The sequence below is a fragment of the Anomaloglossus baeobatrachus genome, chromosome 5 (assembly GCF_048569485.1).
Source record: "Anomaloglossus baeobatrachus isolate aAnoBae1 chromosome 5, aAnoBae1.hap1, whole genome shotgun sequence".
Classification (NCBI taxonomy): domain Eukaryota; kingdom Metazoa; phylum Chordata; class Amphibia; order Anura; family Aromobatidae; genus Anomaloglossus; species Anomaloglossus baeobatrachus.
This window is the reverse complement of record NC_134357.1, coordinates 488,511,530-488,532,383: the sequence shown is the minus strand read 5'-3', so window position 1 is coordinate 488,532,383 and position 20,854 is coordinate 488,511,530. Positions and strand designations below refer to the sequence as shown.

General features: G+C 51.0%; 1 protein-coding gene across 3 annotated transcripts in view; it reads right to left on the bottom strand.

Moving 5' to 3' along the window:
• FAAP100 (FA core complex associated protein 100) overlaps positions 1-20,854 on the bottom strand; it is a 188,367-nt gene that overhangs the window by 2,429 nt on the left and 165,084 nt on the right. For 2 of the 3 annotated variants that reach the window (XM_075350697.1, XM_075350696.1), the window contains exon 9: positions 17,949-18,038. The exons of the other annotated variant lie outside the window; for it this stretch is intronic. In XM_075350697.1, the coding sequence (XP_075206812.1) occupies positions 17,949-18,038 (90 nt within the window). The remainder of the gene's footprint in view (positions 1-17,948; positions 18,039-20,854) is intronic. 3 annotated transcript variants of the gene reach the window in all.

The window sequence follows — 20,854 nt, the reverse complement described above, 5'->3', positions numbered from 1 at the left end:
ATGAAAGGAAGAAGGCTTCCTTGCCTTGATCAAGGTCTGAATGATCTGATCAGAGAGACCAGAGGATCTCAAAACTGCAGCTCCAACAGCCATGCTGTTAAATTGAGTGATTGAGAATTCTGGTGGAATAGAAGACCCCCTGCGAAAAGGATATCTGGAAGACTTGGGAATTTACACGAAATGTCAGTGAGGAGATGGACTAGCTCTGCGTACCAAGGTCTTCTGGGCCAAACTGGGAACACAGGTATGAAGGGTACTCCATCTAGCTTGATCTTCTTGATCAGCCTGGGGATCAGCGGTAGTGAAGGAAACCGGTTTGGAAGAGAGAACTGGGACCAGGAAATTGTCAGAACATCAGATTCGATCCCTAGGGGATTGCAAGATCTGCACATGAACTGGGGAACCTTGTGGTTCCGTGTGAACGCCGCCAGGTTGACATCCGACGCAGATCTGGGGGATAACACTCAGGTTCAAGGACCATTCACCCGCAGCAAGACTTTCTCGGCTAAGAAAATTGGCAACCCAGTTGTCCAATCTGAGCATGTAAACTGCTGACTGGGCTGCTAGTACATTCTCTTTGGCTGATGAAAGGTTCTGAGAAACTTCTACCTTCACTGCTTGGCTTCGAGTTCCTCCTTGGTGGTTTATGTATGCAACGACCCTGGTGTTGTCGGATTGCAAGCAGTTCGGATGGCCAAATAGAAGGTCCTGCCAGTGAAGAACCTGGAGGTATTGCTCTGAGTTCTAGAATATTGATGGGAAGAGACTATACCTGGGCAATTCATTATTCCCATACTGTAAGGTTCTGGAAGACTGCTGCCCAGCTGATGAGGCTGACGTCTGCCATTATATTTTTCCAGTAAATCAGCAAAAACGATCTTCCTCAAAGAATGACGGGAGAATGTCTTACACCATTCCAGAGACTTCTTTATCTAGGAAAGAAGTACTAGAGAATGGTACAAGGAGTGAGTGGATTTGCCAATCTTAATACGAAATATAGTAAGTGTAGAACTGAGTGAATGGGACTGCCTCCATTGTCCATTGTGGCTACCATGTCGCCCAGAACGCTCAAGCAAAATCGGAGAGAGCATGAAAAGGGATGTCTGACAGTAAGAGTTCCTCTTAGAGAACAGAGTGCTTGTCTTTGGGTAGAAAAACTCTTTTACATGTGGTGTCAAACCGCATTCTCAGGAAATTGATGGCTGGATCATCCACAAATCAAAGTCGTCTGTGATCCCAGCACAAGACAAGAAAGAGTGTCCAGAGTGATCTGCAGGCTCACACTGCATGCCAAGGGAGATTATGCTTTGATCAGGAAGTCGTCCAGGTAAGGGATGATGAGGATATCTCTGGTCCGAAGAATGGTCATCACCTTTGTGATAACCCTGGGCACTGTGGATAGGTCGAACAGCAGTGCTGTGAACTGAAAGTGGGAATGGCGAATTCAAAAACGCAGGAATTTCTTGTGGGACAGGAATATGGGTATGTGCAGATAGGCATCCTGGATGTTTACTGAGCATAGGAACGCCTCGGGCTCCACAGATGCTATCAGTGAGCTCCATCCTGAAATGGTAGAAGAGCCTGTTCAGTAGCTCTAGGTCCAAGACGGGACGGACAGATCCATTCTTCTTTGGGACCACAAACCGGTTTGAATAAAAATCTAAAATGTGCTCCTGAGGGGGAACAGGAATGATTACACCTGACCTAAGGAAGGACTCGATAACCTTGAAGAAACCAGGGATAAGAGTAGGATACTTTGACGGACGGGTTTTGAAGAAACAAAAATGAGGGAGGGTGGAAAACTCTATTTTGTAGCCGTAGCAGATAATGTCTCAAACCCAAGCGTTGTTAGCTACGGAAAGCCATTCATCCCGGAAAAGAAGACAACCGCCCACCCTGAGAGGATTCTTGGGTGGATATGCCCCATCATGCTAAGAAAATCTGTTAGATCTGAATGGCTTGTTCTTGTGCTAAGGACAAAAAGGATGGAACTGGCTTGAAGGAGAGTCTTCTTTTTTCCTCATTGTGTTGGAAACTTGTCCAGGCGACTATATCTGGTTGAAAATTGACGAAAGGAATGAAAAGGAAACAAGCATTTCTTGGGGAGAGGATGTTTAAGCCTCTATTGTGGGAGGGAGGTACTTTTACTCCCGGTAGCATACAAGATAATTCTGTCTAGTTTCTCTCAGAAAAGTCTGGAGCCCTGGAAACGTACTCTGGTGAGAGACTTTTTGGAAGCAGAGTCTGCGTTCCTTGACTTCAGCAATAAGACTGCAGATCATGGCAATGTTACTGGCCGCAATGGCTGAGCAAGTAGCTACATGAAGTGAAGCTGCTAGGAGATATTTTCGGACGTGGGCAATCTGGTCCGCCAGTTTAGAGGTGGGAGCACCCGACAGGATAGATCGACGAAGGAGCTTAGCCCAGGCAGAAACCGCCTTGTAGATCCAAGTGGAGGCGAAGGATGGTCAGAGGGCAGATCCAGCTGCCTCGAAAGCCGATTTAACTAGCGTCTCGGTGTGCCTGTCTGAATGGTCCTTAAGTGAGGCTCCATCGGAGAGAGGTAGGATAATGTTGGTGAAAAGCCGAGAGACCAGGTGATCCACTGAAGGAGACTTCACCCAGTTTTTGAGAAGATCAGACGTTAAGGGGTATAGGACCACCATGCATTTACATCTTTGGAAATGTTTTCACGGATATTTCAATTTCCTGGTGAAAATTCTGTTGAAAACTTCATGGTTGGCAAAAACCTGTGGAGGTCTCCAAGTTTTTGAAGGGTAGGGACTATGCGGAATTAGTCAGTTCATCATCCTTTACATTGAGAGTCTTATTAACGACTATAATCATACTATCCAAAGAAATACAGATAGGGACTCTAGATTGTGAGCCCCAATGGGGACAGTGTTGACAATGTATGTAAAGCGCTGTGAAATTAATAGCGCTATATAAATGAATAAAATTATTATTATTATTATACACCATGTCCCGTAGTTTAGCAATTTGTTCGGCATCAGATTCGGACGGGGGGTCAAAGTCCTGAACAGCCAGGGTGCTTGAGGAAGGAGAATGAGACAAAGTTGCCATCCTGAAGGATGCTGAAGGAATGGGAGATATGGAAGACGAACTTCTGTGAGCTCGTTTCTTAGACCTTTTGCGTAATTTGCCATGTTGAGTTGCCCTGGTAAATGAGAAGGGCTCCGGCAGCAGAATGGGGCAGTCGATCTATGACGGAAACCAGGGTCTGGGATACCTTGGTTAGATTGTCAACTGTCTAACAAACAATTGCGGCTCGCTAGGGTGGATGCGGCGCTAACTCCCTATAGGCGGTGAAAGGGGCATAGTGAGTGGGCTACAGTTTTAGTAGAGGGGTGAGGTCTGACCTGAGGAAAACTTTTAGTGACAACAAGTGCTGGCAAAGTGTAGGAAAAGAGCAAGGGAATGGGAGCGAGACTCCCTGAGGTTAGGCATAGAAAACAAGACGTGCCAGAGGGAAAGATGCTGGGGAAGGAGCTGCCTCTAGGTGGCAGAGCTTACCATGGTTCAGTAGTCTTGAAGAGTTGTGGGAAGTGTCGCTCTTTGGACCAGCAGACACTGCAGTCCGAAGTGCAAGAGGGGACTAGCAGCTGCTGAGTAGCCGACGTGGAGGAAGATGGTGCTTAGCATGAGACGGTGTTGGTGCGAAAAAGGAGGCAGAGAATATGAAATGCCACGTGATGTTCTCGCATGATGAGCAGAAAGAAACATGCTGTGGTTGGGAGATGAAAATTATGGCTTTTCGCGTGATCTCTGGAGTTGCGAAGAATGGGCAAAACACCTTGAGTTCCTCCAAGACATAATAGTACATTATGGAGCATTCAAGGGTTAAGATGAAAAAATATCCCCAGAAATAAGTAATCTGCTGTGTGTGAATATCAACACATCTATATACAGTTAGGTCCAGAAATATTTGGACAGTGACACAAGTTTTGTTATTTTAGCTGTTTACAAAAACATGTTCAGAAATACAATTATATATATAATATGGGCTGAAAGTGCACACTCCCAGCTGCAATATGAGAGTTTTCACATCCAAATCGGAGAAAGGGTTTAGCAATCATAGCTCTGTAATGCATAGCCTCCTCTTTTTCAAGGGACCAAAAGTAATTGGACAAGGGACTCTAAGGGCTGCAATTAACTCTGAAGGCGTCTCCCTTGTTAACCTGTAATCAATGAAGTAGTTAAAAGGTCTGGGGTTGATTACAGGTGTGTGGTTTTGCATTTGGAAGCTGTTGCTGTGACCAGACAACATGCGGTCTAAGGAACTCTCAATTGAGGTGAAGCAGAACATCCTGAGGCTGAAAAAAAAGAAAAAAACCATCAGAGAGATAGCAGACATACTTGGAGTAGCAAAATCAACAGTCGGGTACATTCTGAGAAAAAAGGAATTGACTGGTGAGCTTGGGAACTCAAAAAGGCCTGGGCGTCCATGGATGACAACAGTGGTGGATGATCGCCGCTTACTTTCTTTGGTGAAGAAGAACCCGTTCACAACATCAACTGAAGTCCAGAACACTCTCAGTGAAGTAGGTGTATCTGTCTCTAAGTCAACTGTAAAGAGAAGACTCCATGAAAGTAAATACAAAGGGTTCACATCTAGATGCAAACCATTCATCAAGTCCAAAGAAGGGAATTTTGTTACTTACCGTAAATTCCTTTTCTTCTAGCTCTTATTGGGAGACCCAGACGATTGGGGTATAGCTACTGCCCTCTGGAGGCCACACAAAGCACTACATTAAAAGTGCAAGGCCCCTCCCCCTCTGGCTATACCCCCCCGTGGTATCACGGGTTCTCCAGTTTTAGTGCCAAAGCAAGAAGGAGGAAGCCAATAACTGGTTTAAACAAATTAACTCCGAATAACATCGGAGAACTGAAAAACCGTTCAACATGAACAACATGTGTACCCGCAAACAACAAAAAACATCCCGAAGGACAACAGGGCGGGTGCTGGGTCTCCCAATAAGAGCTAGAAGAAAAGGAATTTACGGTAAGTAACAAAATTCCCTTCTTCTTCAGCGCTCTATTGGGAGACCCAGACGATTGGGACGTCCAAAAGCTGTCCCTGGGTGGGTAAATAAATACCTCATGTTAGAGCTGCAAAACAGCCCTCCCCTACGGGGGTGTCACTGCCGCCTGCAGGACTCTTCTACCTAAGCTGGCATCCGCCGAAGCATAGGTATGCACCTGATAATGCTTGGTGAAAGTGTGCAGACTGGACCAGGTAGCTGCCTGGCACACCTGTTGAGCCGAAGCCTGGTGACGTAATGCCCAGGACGCACCCACGGCTCTGGTGGAGTGGGCTTTTAGCCCTGAAGGAACCGGAAGCCCCGCAGAACGGTAGGCCTCTAGAATTGGTTCTTTGATCCATCGAGCCAGGGTGGCTTTAGAAGCCTGCAACCCCTTGCGCGGACCAGCGACAAGGACGAAAAGTGCATCGGCACGGCGTATGGGCGCCGTGCGGGAAATGTAGATTCTGAGTGCTCTCACCAGATCTAGCAAACGTAAGGCCTTTTCATACCGGTGAACCGGATGAGGGCAAAAAGAAGGCAAGGAAATATCCTGATTAAGATGAAAAGAGGATACGACCTTAGGGAGAAACTCCGGAATGGGGCGCAGCACAACCTTGTCCTGGTGGAACACCAGAAAGGGAGCCTTAGATGACAGAGCTGCCAGCTCAGACACTCGCCGAAGCGATGTGATTGCAACAAGAAACGCCACTTTCTGCGACAGCCGAGAAAAGGAAACTTCCTTCAGAGGCTCGAAGGGCGGCTTCTGGAGAGCAACTAGTACCCTGTTCAGATCCCATGGATCTAACGGTCGCTTGTACGGGGGCACAATATGACAGACCCCCTGCAGGAACGTGCGCACCTTAGGAAGACGTGCTAGACGCTTCTGAAAAAACACGGATAGTGCCGAAACTTGCCCTTTAAGGGAGCTGAGCGACAAGCCCTTTTCTAACCCCGATTGCAGGAAGGAAAGAAACTTGGGCAATGCAAATGGCCAGGGAGACACTCCCTGAGCAGAGCACCAGGACAAGAAAATCTTCCACGTTCTGTGGTAGATCTTAGCCGAATTCGACTTTCTAGCTTGTCTCATTGTGGCAATGACTCCCTGAGATAATCCAGCAGATGCTAGGATCCAGGACTCAATGGCCACACAGTCAGGTTCAGGGCCGCAGAATTCTGATGGAAAAACGGCCCTTGGGACAGTAAGTCTGGTCGGTCTGGCAGTGACCACGGTCGACCGATCGTGAGATGCCACAGATCCGGATACCACGACCTCCTCGGCCAGTCTGGAGCGACGAGTATGACGCGGCTGCACTCGGATCTGATCTTGCGTAGCACTCTGGGCAAGAGCGCCAGAGGTGGAAACACGTATGGGAGCTGAAACTGCGACCAATCTTGAACCAAGGCGTCTGCCGCCAGAGCTCTTTGATCGCGCGACCTCGCCATGAATGCCGGGACCTTGTTGTTGTGCCGGGACGCCATTAGGTCGACGTCCGGCACTCCCCAGCGGCGACAGATTTCCTGAAACACGTCCGGGTGAAGGGACCATTCCCCTGCGTCCATGCCCTGGCGACTGAGGAAGTCTGCTTCCCAGTTTTCTACGCCTGGGATGTGAACCGCGGATATGGTGGATGCTCTGTCCTCCACCCACATTAGAATGCGCCGGACATCTTGGAAGGCTTGCCGACTGCGCGTCCCTCCTTGGTGGTTGATGTATGCCACCGCTGTGGAGTTGTCCGATTGGATTCGGATCTGCTTTCCTTCCAGCCACTGTTGGAAGGCCAGTAGAGCAAGATACACTGCTCTGATCTCCAGAACATTGATCTGAAGGGTGGACTCCTGCGGAGTCCACGTCCCCTGAGCCCTGTGGTGGAGAAATACTGCTCCCCACCCTGACAGACTCGCATCTGTCGTGACTACTGCCCAGGATGGGGGCAGGAAGGATCTTCCCTGAGACAATGATGTGGGAAGGAGCCACCATTGTAGAGAGTCTTTGGCCGTCTGGGAAAGCGAGACTTTCCTGTCCAGGGACGTTGACTTCCCGTCCCATTGGCGGAGAATGTCCCATTGAAGTGGGCGCAGATGAAACTGCGCAAAGGGAACTGCTTCCATGGCTGCCACCATCTTCCCTAGGAAATGCATGAGGCGCCGCAAGGGATGCAACTGGCCCTGCAGGAGAGATTGCACCCCTGTCTGTAGTGACCGCTGCTTGTCCAGCGGAAGCTTCACTATCGCTGCTAGAGTATGAAACTCCATGCCAAGATACGTTAGTGACTGAGTCGGTGATAGGATCGACTTTGGAAAGTTGATGATCCATCCGAAAGACTGTAGAGTCTCCAGCGTAGCATTCAGGCTGAGTTGGCATGCCTCCTGAGAGGGAGCTTTGACCAATAAATCGTCTAGGTAAGGGATCACCGAGTGTCCCTGAGAGTGCAAGACTGCTACCACCGCCGCCATGACCTTGGTGAAGACCCGTGGGGCTGTCGCCAGACCAAATGGAAGAGCTACGAACTGAAAATGGTCGTCTCCTATCACAAAACGTAGAAAACGTTGATGTTCTGTAGCAATTGGCACGTGGAGATAAGCATCTCTGATGTCTATTGAGGCAAGGAAGTCTCCTCTGGACATTGAGGCAATGACAGAGCGGAGGGTTTCCATCCGGAACCTCCTGGCGTGCACATGCTTGTTGAGCCGTTTTAGGTCCAGAACAGGACGGAACGAGCCGTCCTTTTTTGGAACCACAAAGAGATTGGAGTAAAACCCTTGCCCTTGTTCCTGAGGAGGGACTGGGATAACCACTCCTTCCGCTTTTAGGGAATCCACCGCCTGCAGCAGAGCATCTGCTCGGTCTGGCCGTGGGGAGGTTCTGAAGAACCGAGCTGGAGGACGAGAATTGAACTCGATTCTGTACCCGCGAGACAAAATGTCCGTCACCCACCGGTCTTTGACCTGTGACATCCAAATGCCGGAAAAGCGGGAGAGCCTGCCCCCGACCGGCGATGCGGAGGGGGGGGGCTGGAAGTCATGAGGTAGCCGCTTTGGAAGCGGTACCTCCATTTGCTTTCTTGGGGCGTGTGTGAGTCCGCCACGAATCTGAGTTTCTTTGCGTCCTCTGAGTCCCTTTGGACGAGGTAAATGGTGTCTTGCCCGAACCTCGAAAGGACTGAAACCTCTGCTGCCACTTTTTCTGCTGAGGTTTGGGTGTTCTGGGTTGTGGTAAAGAGGAGTCTTTACCCTTGGACTGCTTAATGATGTCAGCCAATGGCTCGCCAAACAGTCTCTCTCTAGACAAAGGCAAACTGGTTAAACATTTTTTGGAACCAGCATCCGCTTTCCAGTCCTTTAACCACAAGGCTCTGCGCAAAACTACCGAATTGGCGGACGCCATTGAGGTGCGACTGGTAGATTCTAGGACCGCATTGATAGCGTAAGACGCAAACGCCGACATCTGCGTGGTAAGGTGCGCCACTTGCGGCACTGCTGGATGCATGATAGCATCCACTTTTGCTAAGCCAGCTGAAATAGCCTGGAGTGCCCAGACGGCTGCGAATGCCGGAGCAAACGACGCGCCTATAGCTTCATAGACAGATTTTAACCAAAGGTCCATCTGTCTGTCATTGGCATCTTTAAGTGAAGCGCCATCCTCCACTGCAACTATGGATCTAGCTGCAAGTTTGGAAATCGGGGGGTCCACCTTTGGACACTGTGTCCAGCGCTTGACCACCTCAGGGGGGAAAGGGAAACGCGTATCTTTAGATCGTTTAGAGAAACGCCTTTCCGGGTGAGCGTCGTGCTTCTGGATTGATTCTCTGAAGTCAGAGTGATCTAACAAAGCACTCAATTTACGCTTGGGATAAAGGAAACGAAACTTTTCCTGCTCCGCAGCCGCCTCTTCTGCTGAAGGGGCTGGGGGAGAAATATCCAACAGCCTATTGATGGCTGAGATAAGGTCGTCTACCATGGCATCCCCATCCGGGGTATCCAGGTTGAGAGGGGTTCCAGGAGTGGATTCCTGATCACTCTCATCAGACACATCACAGGGAGACTGATTGCGCTGAGACCCTGAGCAGTGTGAAGACGTCGAGGGTCTTTCCCAGCGAGCTCGCTTAGGGTGGCTGGGGCCATCATCTGAGTCATAATCCTCGGCCTGTGAAGCCGGGGACCCCCCTGTGGGCTGGATACATTCCAAGTAAGGGGGACCTGAGGACAGAGGCCTCGCCGTGCCCAGAGACTGAGCCCCATGCATAGATTGCAAGGTCTCAAGGATTTTTGCCATAGATACAGACATATTATCTGCAAAAACTGCAAAGTCCGTCCCTGTCACCGGGGCAGAACTTACAAGCGTCTCAGCCTGGGTCGCTACCTCTCCTGACTCCGGCTGGCGAAGCAGCACCGGGTCGGAGCATTGCACACAATGGGGGTCATCAGAGCCTGCTGGTAGATTAGCCCCACATGCAGCACACGCAGTATACACAGCCCTTTTTGCCTTGGCCGCCTTGCGTTTTGAGGATGACATGTTGCTGCTTCCACAGAGCGATCTGGGATATGCAGCCAGAAGCGCACCTCACAGTGCAAGAAATACAATATCTATATAACTGTATCCAGTACACTGACACACAGTGAGGCACTAGAGGGACCAGCACAGAAAAATCGCTTACCGCCCGCTTAAAAAGCGGGTGTGTGGTCGCCAGATAGCCCCTAGTCCAGGTCTCCCAGAGCCTTGCGTCCTTCCTCCAGCCAGGCATGCATGTAATGGCTGCCGGCGTCTCGAGAGAGGAAGGGGGGCGGGCCCTGGGCGTTCCTGGCCAAGAGCGGGAAGCCAGCTTCCCTCTGTGCATAGTGTGAGGGCTGGAGCATGTAAATCAGGCTCCAGCCCTCGTCGCTGCTTGCGAACAGCGTCTCTCCCCTACCCTGAATGACAGGGTGGGGGCGGGAACGAAACGGAGCTGCCGGCGTCCTAGGCCCAAAAAGCCGGGGACTAAAGTTATAACCGCCGCCGCCGTAAAAGCGCGGACGGCGGATCCCCGGCGCACCACAAGTCACAGCAGCGCCGCCCGGTCCAGAGGGGGTCGGCGCTGCGTTCCCATACACAAAAAAATCCCCCAGTAATCTGTAGGGACACTAACTCCAACATTGCGGTCCCCGGCGCACTACAACACCCAGCCAGCCCGGAGTGTGTCTGTGCCTGCCGGGGACACAGAGTACCTGTATGATGCAGGGCCCTGTCCCTGATCGTACTCCTGCTCCGAATCCATCAGGTTCTAATGGGTCTGTGGATGGAGCCCGGCATCAGAGCTGAGAGGCCGGCAGGATCCCACTTCCACAGAGCCCTACCAGGGGATGTGGAAGGAAAACAGCATGTCAGGCTCCAGCCCTGTACCAGCAATAGGTACCTCAACCTTACAACACCATCCAGGGGTGAGAAGGGAGCATGCTGGGGACACTATATGTGTCCTCTTTTCTTCCATCCGAAACCGTCAGCAGCTACTGCTGACTAAAATCTGTGGAGCTATGCATGGAATGTCTGACCTCCTTCGCACACAAAGCTAAAACTGGAGAACCCGTGATACCACGGGGGGGTATAGCCAGAGGGGGAGGGGCCTTGCACTTTTAATGTAGTGCTTTGTGTGGCCTCCAGAGGGCAGTAGCTATACCCCAATCGTCTGGGTCTCCCAATAGAGCGCTGAAGAAAATAGACAGGCCAGAGTTAAATTTGCTGAAAAACACCTCATGAAGCCAGCTCAGTTCTGGAAAAGTATTCTATGGACAGATGAGACCAAGATCAACCTGTACCAGAATGATGGGAAGAAAAAAGTTTGGAGAAGAAAGGGAACGGCACATGATCCAAGGCACACCACATCCTCTGTAAAACATGGTGGAGGCAACGTGATGGCATGGGCATGCATGGCTTTCAATGGCACTGGGTCACTTGTGTTTATTGATGACATAACAGCAGACAAGAGTAGCCGGATGAATTCTGAAGTGTACCGGGATATACTTTCAGCCCAGATTCAGCCAAATGCCGCAAAGTTGATCGGACGGCGCTTCATAGTACAGATGGACAATGACCCCAAGCATACAGCCAAAGCTACCCAGGAGTTCATGAGTGCAAAAAAGTGGAACATTCTGCAATGGCCAAGTCAATCACCAGATCTTAACCCAATTGAGCATGCATTTCACTTGCTCAAATCCAGACTTAAGACGGAAATACCCACAAACAAGCAAGACCTGAAGGCTGCGGCTGTAAAGGCCTGGCAAAGCATTAAGAAGGAGGAAACCCAGCGTTTGGTGATGTCCATGGGTTCCAGACTTAAGGCAGTGATTGCCTCCAAAGGATTCGCAACAAAATATTGAAAATAAAAATATTTTGTTTGGGTTTGGTTTATTTGTCCAATTACTTTTGACCTCCTAAAATGTGGAGTGTTTGTAAAGAAATGTGTACAATTCCTACAATTTCTATCAGATATTTTTGTTCAAACCTTCCAATTAAACGTTACAATCTGCACTTGAATTCTGTTGTAGAGGTTTCATTTCAAATCCAATGTGGTGGCATGCAGAGCCCAAATCGCGAAAATTGTGTCACTGTCCAAATATTTCTGGACCTAACTGTATACACAGAGAAAAAGAGAATTTTGTTACTTACCGTAAATTCTTTTTCTTATAGTTCCGTCATGGGAGACCCAGACCATGGGTGTATAGCTACTGCCCCCGGAGGACACACAAAGTTACTACACTCAAAACGTGTAGCTCCTCCCTCCTAGCATATACACCCCCTGCTAGCCAGTCCTAGCCAGTTTAGTGCAAAAGCTGAAGGAGGACATCCACCCACAAGAAGAGACAGAGTAAAATCTGGAAGAACCGGAACCTCTGTCTACAACAATAACAGCCGGTGAAGACACACGGAACAAGAAACAGGCAATAGGGAGGGTGCTGGGTCTCCCATGACGGAACTATAAGAAAAAGAATTTAGGGTAAGTAACAAAATTCTCTTTTTCTTTATCGTTCCTATGGGAGACCCAGACCATGGGACGTTCAAAAGCAGTCCATGGGTGGGAATAAACAGACAACTGAGAAGAAGGCAAACCTAACTTCACAAATGGGCGACAGACGCCGGACAAATGCGTCTGCCCAAGCCCGCGTCTGCCAAAGCATGAGCATGCCTTGGGTAGTGCTTCGAAAAAGTATGCAGACTAATTCGAGCTGCAGTCTGACAGACCTACTGAGCCGTAACCTGGTGCCTGAAAGCCCAAAAAGGCGCCGACAGGTCTGATCAAATGTGCTCTGATCCCCGGCGGGGAAGGCACTTGAGTACACTTGTAGGTCTCGGAAATGGCCGACCTAAGCCAACGAACCAGGGTCGGCTTAGATGCCGAGAGACCGCTACGCTGACTAGCAGTCAGCACCAGAGAGAGGTGCACCGCCTAATAACGGCGGTGCGAGACACATAGATCCGGAGCGCCCGCACCAGATCCAGGATATGCAACGCTTCCTCAAGCGATGAACAGGAGCCGGACAAAAGGAAGGCAGGAAAATTGCCCCGGATAAGGTGGAAGCAGTAACCGCCTTAGGGAAAAAAGTCCGGAGTCGGATGAAGACCACCTTGTCTTGATGCAAAAGACCAAAAAAGGGGGTGACTCCGAGAGAGTGCAGCCAGAACTCTCTGGCGGGAAATTATAGCCACTAGAAAGACTACTTTCTGTGAAAGATGAAACAAAGAAACCTCCCCAAGAGGCGCAAAGGGGGGTTTCCGGGAACCGGGAGGACCGGATTAAGGTCCCAGGGCTCCATAGGCCGCCGGAAAGGCGGAATGATGTGAGATGCGCCCTTAAAGGAGCGCACCGGAGCCAGCCGGACGATACGCCGCTGGAACATACTGACAGAGCCGAGACCTGTCCCTTAATGAGGGATAGTCCTAGCTGTAGACCGGACTGTGGAAGGGACAGGAGGGTCGGCAAGGCCAAAAAGGTCAAAGGACACTTTGGAGCTCGAGTCATAGCGGAGATGACTTCAGGAAGGATATCAGAAGTCGCCAAGATCCAGGACTCAAGAGCTACGCCGTCAATCTGAGAATCCAGAATTCTGACGGAAAAAACGGACCTTTTGAGAAAAGGTCTGAACGGTCCGGAAGATGCCATGGCAACCCAACGGACAGAAGGAGCAGGTCAGAGTACCAAGCCTGCCTGGGTCAGTCTGGAGTATGAGAATGACCCGACGGCCCCCTTTACTGATCTTGCGCAGGACTCTGGACAAGAGGTAGACGGTGAAATACGTAAAGAGACGAAGCTGGGATCAAACATGAACCAGTGTGTCTACCGCAAAACCTGAGGATTGTGGACCACGGTTGGACAGCTGAAATAGTCTGCCTCGCAGTTTTCACATCTAGGATGTGGGCTGCGGATTCGGTGGACAAGGAGTCCCTTGTCCACTGAAGAATGTTGAGCCGCCAAGATTGCCAGGCGGCTGAGTGTACCGCCCCGGAAGCTGATGTAGGAAAACGCTGTCACGTTGTCCGACTGGACTCGAATGTGCCTAGCCGCCAACAGATGGTGAAGGCTTAGAGAGCTAGAAATACAGCTCTGATTTCCAGCACATTGATCCAGAGGGCTGATTCGGACAGAGTCCAAGCGCCCTGCGCTCCACGGTGGGGATATACTGCTCCCAAGGCGGATAGGCTTCCATTGACGCCACCGTCTGACCAGCACCTGTATAAGGTGTCTGATAGAACGACGTCGACCGCCAGCGGAGGGACTACTGATCGACTAAGAGCAGCTTCACAAGTGCCGACAGAGTCTCGAATTGCGTCCCTGAGAACCTCTGGTTCGAAGTCAGAGTGGACTTGGACACAAAGACAAGCCAATAGGTTAGAGTGGCGAGAGTGAGCGAAGCACTCTACTAAGAGTCAGCACTGGATGAAGCCCCGACAAGAAGGCCGTCCAGGGCAAAAGATCACTGCCAATCCCTAGGGGTGCAGGACCCTAATCACAGCTGCCCCAATGAGAATACTCGAGGGGCCGTGGCTAACCCCAAGGGAAGAGCCACGAATTGGACCACTCCGATTGTCAAAACGTAGTCAACGCTGGTGTGAAACTGCGATTGACTCCTGCAGATAGGCATCTCTGATGCCGATGGCTGCTAGGGAATCTCCTTGGGTTCTTGATTGATCCGGTGAAAAACACACGGAACAAAACCGAGACTCCATGTGAAAACGCCACACCTGACTATGCTTGAAAAGCTAAAGATCCAGGTCGGAAGGCACCGCCCTCTTCGGGGACTAGGAATAGATTTAAGCAAAAATCTCAGAACCGTTCCCAGTCGGGAACCGGTACAATTACTCCATTGGCCTGCAAGAAATGCCACGGCCTGTGAGAAGGCGGCGGCCTTGGAGCCGGGAGGAGTTGACAGAAAAAATCTGTTTGGCGGGTGGACAGAATTCCATCCTGTAGCCATGGGGGATATAATCCCGCCCCCACTGAACGGAGACGTGTTAGAACCCTACGTCGCCAAGTGGAGAGAGCCTGCCACCGACCAAGGAGGTTGTTGGCGTGGCTAGATAGCTCGGAGGAAGCTGACTCAGTGGCAGCATCTCCTGCGGTCTTCTGAAGACGCAGCTTCGAGCCATTTGGTTCTATGAACCTAGGCCGAGCTAGAGGACGATCAGATGGAGGAACGGAAACCACCGAAACCTCAACTGATTCCTGCCCTGGACAGGTTCCCTGGTTTAGGTTTGTGGCAAGGAAGAACACTCCCCGCCAAGAGCTTCCTTAATTTCATCCAGTTGGTTCCGAGGAAACTGGTCCCTCCGAAGCCACAGGAGCCTGCGGATAGCAAGGAAAGTAGCCAAGACCACCGCCGTGCGGTGTCCAGCATGGCAGACCTGGCATAGGATGAAAAGACTGAAGTCTGGAAGTTCAGGCAACCGCTTTGGGCATAGAGTCCCTGAGAGGGAATGCATCTCCTCCAGAGAAGCAGAGAAGGTACAAAAAAAACGCACTGCTGTAAAGCTGAGGAGAACGAAGCTCCTGCCGCCCCCATACCGACTTGGCCAAAAGGACAACCGGGCGGACCGCAAAACCTTAAGTGAGGAGCCATCAGCCACTGACATAACGGTCCGGGCTGAGCCACTTGAGGTGAATGAGCCCACTTCTTGACCACCATTGGTGGACAGGGGAAACACAGTCCTCAGAATCACGCTTCATGGGAAGCGACTGTCAGAGCGGAACCTGGGCTGGTCACAGGGGCCTGAAAACTGGAGTGGTTAAGGAACACACGTTGTGTTCACCTAGATAAGGTAACTCTGGCGGATTGAGGTCCAGTACAAAATTAATGTACCGTGGGATCCTTATAGAGGTGCCGTCAGCCACTGATACAACTATCCGGGCTGAAAGTCTAGACACCGGAGTGGCCACCCTTGGCGAATGAGTACACTCCTTGACCCCTCTGATGGGAGGGGGAGACAGGCAGCAGAACCCCGCTGTGGGGTCTGCAGGACAGGCTGTGGGCTTGGACGCAGCGGGCTGAAAACTGGAGTGGTTAAGGAACACACTCCTCGTCCTGTTAAAGGTATACTGATGCCTTTCTGCCAGCGGGAAATACTCCCCTGATACAGGCGGATGGAGGTCCAGTACAAGTATAATGGACGCAATCCAATCATTCGCATCTGCGTCACCTACGGACGGATCAATGTACATAAAGTAGCGTCCGAGCCCCTGGTAGAGACATCCTCCTCGTCCAGTGAGTCAGCTCGTAATCGGAGCTGCGGGACGGGGAGGACAGGGGACCCTGCGTCTCCCTGTCAGGAGGACGGGGTCTGAGCCCAGAAGGAGAGTCCCTTGTGAGCTTTGCTGCGCGAGCTGAAGCAGAAAACGCCCTGAGAAGGGGGCTGCATGCTCAGCAGATGCCGGGACAGCCGACCCCTGGAAATAGGATTCCCCCAGGGGTCAGCCACCGAAACCGGAGCAGCTGGAGGGACCATTAATGAGCCTCCAAGCTGAGGGGCCACAGTGGTTATGAGCTCGGTACAGCCGTACGAGACTACCTGCAGTGGATAATAAAAACAGCCTGCAGCCTCGCTCTGTGAGACATGCTGCAGAGGTGGGGGCTCTGTCTAGAATGTCTAGAATACCCAAGACAGGGGTTCAGCCTGGGGAGACTCCAGGCTGAGGCACCACCACATAAGAACCATTACAGTGTGGGTCTGTGCCGGTTCAGGCAATATGAGCTTACATGCAGAACATGTAGTGTACAGCCTTGGAGCTTTGCTCCTAGTGTGAGACATGCTGCTGAGGAGGAGGTTCTATAATAAAGAATTAACTCCTTCAGAATGCCCTGAGAGTGTATAAAAGTGCACAACCAGAGGTTGTGACTTATCAGGCCGCTATTATGAGTGCCCTCCGGATTCCAAGCCTGGACCCCCAGCCAGATATTCACTCCCTCTGCACTGCAGAGCAGCCAGCGCCGACCAGTGTACTAAGAACGCTGAGAAAATGGCGCCAGAGTGAGGGGGGGGGGCGGGGGTTAACCCAGGAGCGGGAATCGGAGGGCTAAGGAGATGTACAGGGGAGGGAATCATCTCCTCAAAAAGGAGTGTCCTCCCCTGTGCAGAGCGGCCGGCGGGCGGCGCTGCAGTGTCCCCCTGCATGACTGACATGCAGGGGAACGAAACGAAACTAGGCCGCGGCTGAAGCCGGGGCCTAGAGTTATGCATGCGGCCGACAATCAGGCATCATCGGCGCGGTTCTCAGTAAAAACCGTGGAACCGGCCGGAAACACAGTAAAAAGCAGCATTATCAAAGTAAATCACTGCCCCCCCCAATAAAAGTGCCCCACATTGCAGAAGGACCCTCTGAATAACGTCTCTATACTTAGCTTTGAGACGCAGGGCCCAGTCCCTGGGTGGGGTGGGGGTTCAGTGCTCCGTCCAGCAGGGTCCTGCAAAAGGGCTGTGGATGGAGGCCGGTCTCCTGCAAGGCAGTGAGAACCGTGTTGGCTCTAACTTCAAGCCAGAGCCCCTAAGGGATGGTGAAGGAGCGCGGCATGAAGGGCTCCTGCCCTGAAGTCAACCTTAACAGCACCGCCGCCAGGGGGGTGAGAAGGGACATGCCGGGAGTCCAGTGGACCCGCTTTTCTTCCAAATCTTTAGAAAAAATGAAAAATCAAAAAAGGATGCATGTGTGTGTGTGATCCTCCTGACACAAAGAATGAAACTGGCTAGGACTGGCTAGCAGGGGGTGTATATGCTACGAGGGAGGAGCTACACGTTTTGAGTGTAGTAACTTTGTGTGTCCTCCGGGGGCAGTAGCTATACACCCATGGTCTGGGTCTCCCATAGGAACGATAAAGAAATAAATGTATTGTAGTATCAAATTAAGAGCAGAATCACACTATAACTTGCAAGAGTGAAATGTGAGAAAATGTCACATTGCTCTCAGCCCAATGTTAGTAAATGATAAAGCTCAGACCTGCGATGTTTTCCCCAGCCCTAATGGGACTGAGAATAAAAAAAAAAAGAAATCGCAGCATGCTGTGATTGTTTGCGAGCCTCATCTAACTTGCACTCATACAAGTCTATAGATGTGTGTTCAACATTGCACTGCATGAGGATGTCATCGAGTGCTGTGCGATATATGCAGAAACAGACAGTGGAGAAGATGGAGAGATTAATCTCTCCCTCTTCTCCGTACCTGTGATCTGATCGCAAGATTGGATTGCCGCTGCATGACATTCAGCTCATGTTCGCAGCAGAGCCTGAGACGAGTGTCATTAGCATATCGTGTCCAATGAACTCGCATCGGATGCCCACGCCAGTGTGACTCCAGCCTAAACCCAATATTGGACCATCTCAGTAAAACATACAGCATCCACTATGTGTGAACCCAGCCTGAAAATCAGCAATTACACATTTCTTACCTCGTGAGCACTGAAAAGCTGCTGAATCTTCCCCAAATTCAATTCAGGTGCCTGACTGCTGTCGTTTAGCTTATCTTGTTGAAGCAAGATCTATAAAGTACAATGAAACAACCAGAGCTTTAGGCTGGAATCCCATGGTATAGCACTCGTGTGTGTCAGACAGTAAGGGTATGTGCGCACGTGTGCGTATTACATGCAGTTACGCTGCGTTCTGCACCGCAGCGTAACTGCATGCGTCCTGCGTCCCCTGCACAGTCTATGGAGATTGTGCAGGGGCCATGCGCACGTGGCATGTTAGAACGCAGCGATTCGGCTGCTTGCCGAATCGCTGCGTTCTAAGAAGTGACATGTCACTTCTTCCGTGCGTTCTGCATGCTGTCTATAGGGAGAGGCAGCATGCAGAGCGCATGAATCTGCCGGCACCATGCGCTTCTGAACGCAGCTTTTCAGCTGCGCTCTGAAGCGCACATTTTCGGTGCGGTGCAGAGCGCACACGTGCGCACATAGCCTAACACCCAAGTGAGGCCAAGAATGAGCGGATGAGTTTGCAAGAATACTACAAATGGGTGAAGCATTCAGGCACATGCAGTAGTGCAGCACCTGCCCACAGTCTTAAGCGGGCTTTACACGCTGCGACATCGCTAATGCGGAGTCATTGGGGTCACGGAATTTGTGACGCACATCCGGCCGCATTAGCGATGCCGTTGCGTGTGAAGGCTACTTTACACACTGCGATATCGGTCCCGATATCGCTAGTGTGGGTACCCGCCCCCATCTGTTGCGCGACACGGGCAAATCGCTGCCCGTGTCGCACAACAGCCGTCACACATACTTACCTGTCCGGCGACGTCGCTGTGATGGGCGAACCGCCTCCTTTCTAAGGGGGCGGTCCGTGCGGCGTCACAGCGACGTCACTGAAGCGTCACTGAACCGCCGCCCAATAGCAGCGGAGGGGCGGAGCTGAGCGGGACGTAACATCCCGCCCACCTCCTTCCTTCCGCATAGCGGCCGGGAGGCAGGTAAGGAGAGCTTCCTCGTTCCTGCGGCGTCACACGCAGCGATGTGTGCTGCCGCAGGAACGAGGAACAACTTCGTTACTGCTGCAGTAACGATTTTTAAGAATGGACCCCCATGTCGCCGATTAGCGATTTTGCACGTTTTGATGCTTATATGCATCTGATGCTCTATAGGTATCTGTACTACATGTAATATGACTGTGCCAGCGCATGCGCGTCTGATGAATGACATATACACAGCATGTAGTCACGTGATTGATGTGATTGAATTACGTGCGCTCCCTCTGCCTGTAGCGTGCGAGGCTCCTTGATTACGAGTGTCATGGATCCAGCGCATGCGCAGTGGATGGTACCCTTACGTCATGAGTCCACCTGACTAGATCACGTGGCGAGTATGGCGGCGTCCATCGGCGTCCTTTGGTCTGTATGGTAATTCCTTTCTGCCTTCTATCTACATGCTGGTAAGCAATCTATCAATCAATTATTGTTTGTATTTAAGACACGCAAATGGCATTCCTCACTTTCCCCTGAGGAAGCTACACCTTGCTGTAGCGATACGCGTGGGGTCACCACCCCACCCCCTCTCATGCACTTTCCTTGCCTCCAGCCCTCATTCTTACCGGCGTCCGTCCTTGCATCTTTTGGTTCAACATATTGTTCTTGTGACAGGTGATTGTTGTGTCTCAGCCTATTCATGCATTTCATTGCAATGTATTGCTAGCTAGTTTCTATGTCTGGGCATTTTTTGCATTGTGTCTTATTCACCTGCCTTGTTCTATTTCTACTGTTTGAACCTTTTTGCCATGTTACGTCCTTCTTTATATTGTATATTGGGTTGTTTGGCCTGTTGAGGGTGTGGGGTGTGTTTGGTGCCATACACCATTGACACCAAATATGTGCATCTATATAAGCTTGTGCTTTTTTAATTGTTTTTAATGTATGTCCATGTTTTGTTTTTTTGTGTCAAATAAACGATATTATTTGTTATATTGGTGATCCCACTTTTTTCACATTTTCTTCTTCTTTTCTATTGTTCAAGCCTTTTTTAACCCCATTACGACCGCGTTACGTTTTAAAACGGCACCAAAAAAGGGTACTTATTCCTTTCTGCCGTTTTAAAACGGCGGGCAGAAAAAAGTGTATAGCGCCCCCCAGCGTCAGAAAATCTCCGGGGTTTCAGCTACCGGGGTAGCTGAGACCCTGGAGATCATGATTCGGGACGGTTTTTCCGGTCCTCAGTCACGTGATGACCGGTATACACCGTATACCGATCATCAAGTTATAGTAAATGACCGCGCCGGTAAAAAATGATTTATCTCCCATCTGGCATGATCAAACATGCCAGATGGGAGATAAATCTCTTTCTCGGTTCCCTCCGGTCCCTCGGTATCCCCAAAGTGCCCCCCCCGACCCCCAACCCCCTCCCGAAAATCCAAGATGGCCGCGCGCACCGCCGATCACAGCAGCGCGCCGGCCACATTCACACTGTTCCTATGGTTTCTGTCGTATGTGCCATAACACATGCGACAGAAACCTGCTCCCCAGGCCCTGCCAAGTCATCCCCTATCCCCACCCCGGTGTTCCCCGGTGTCCTACATACCTGTCGGAGCGCTGATCCCCCGCGGCCACCTCCTCCTTCACAGCAGACGCCGGTCACATGTGCAGAGCGCGGCTGTCAGCTTCCTGTGTTCAGGACGCTGGCTGCTGCTGCTGCTCGGCACTTTGCAGTTGTGACCCGGGGAGGGTGGGTGCAGATTCTTTGCACCCACTCTCCTCAAATGGAGGGTCCTCACACCTAGAAAATGGGGGATACGTTCCCTGAATGTGTCCCCCATATTCTAGAAGGTCCAGAGTCGACGTGGGACGTCCAAATGGATTACAGCGGATTTT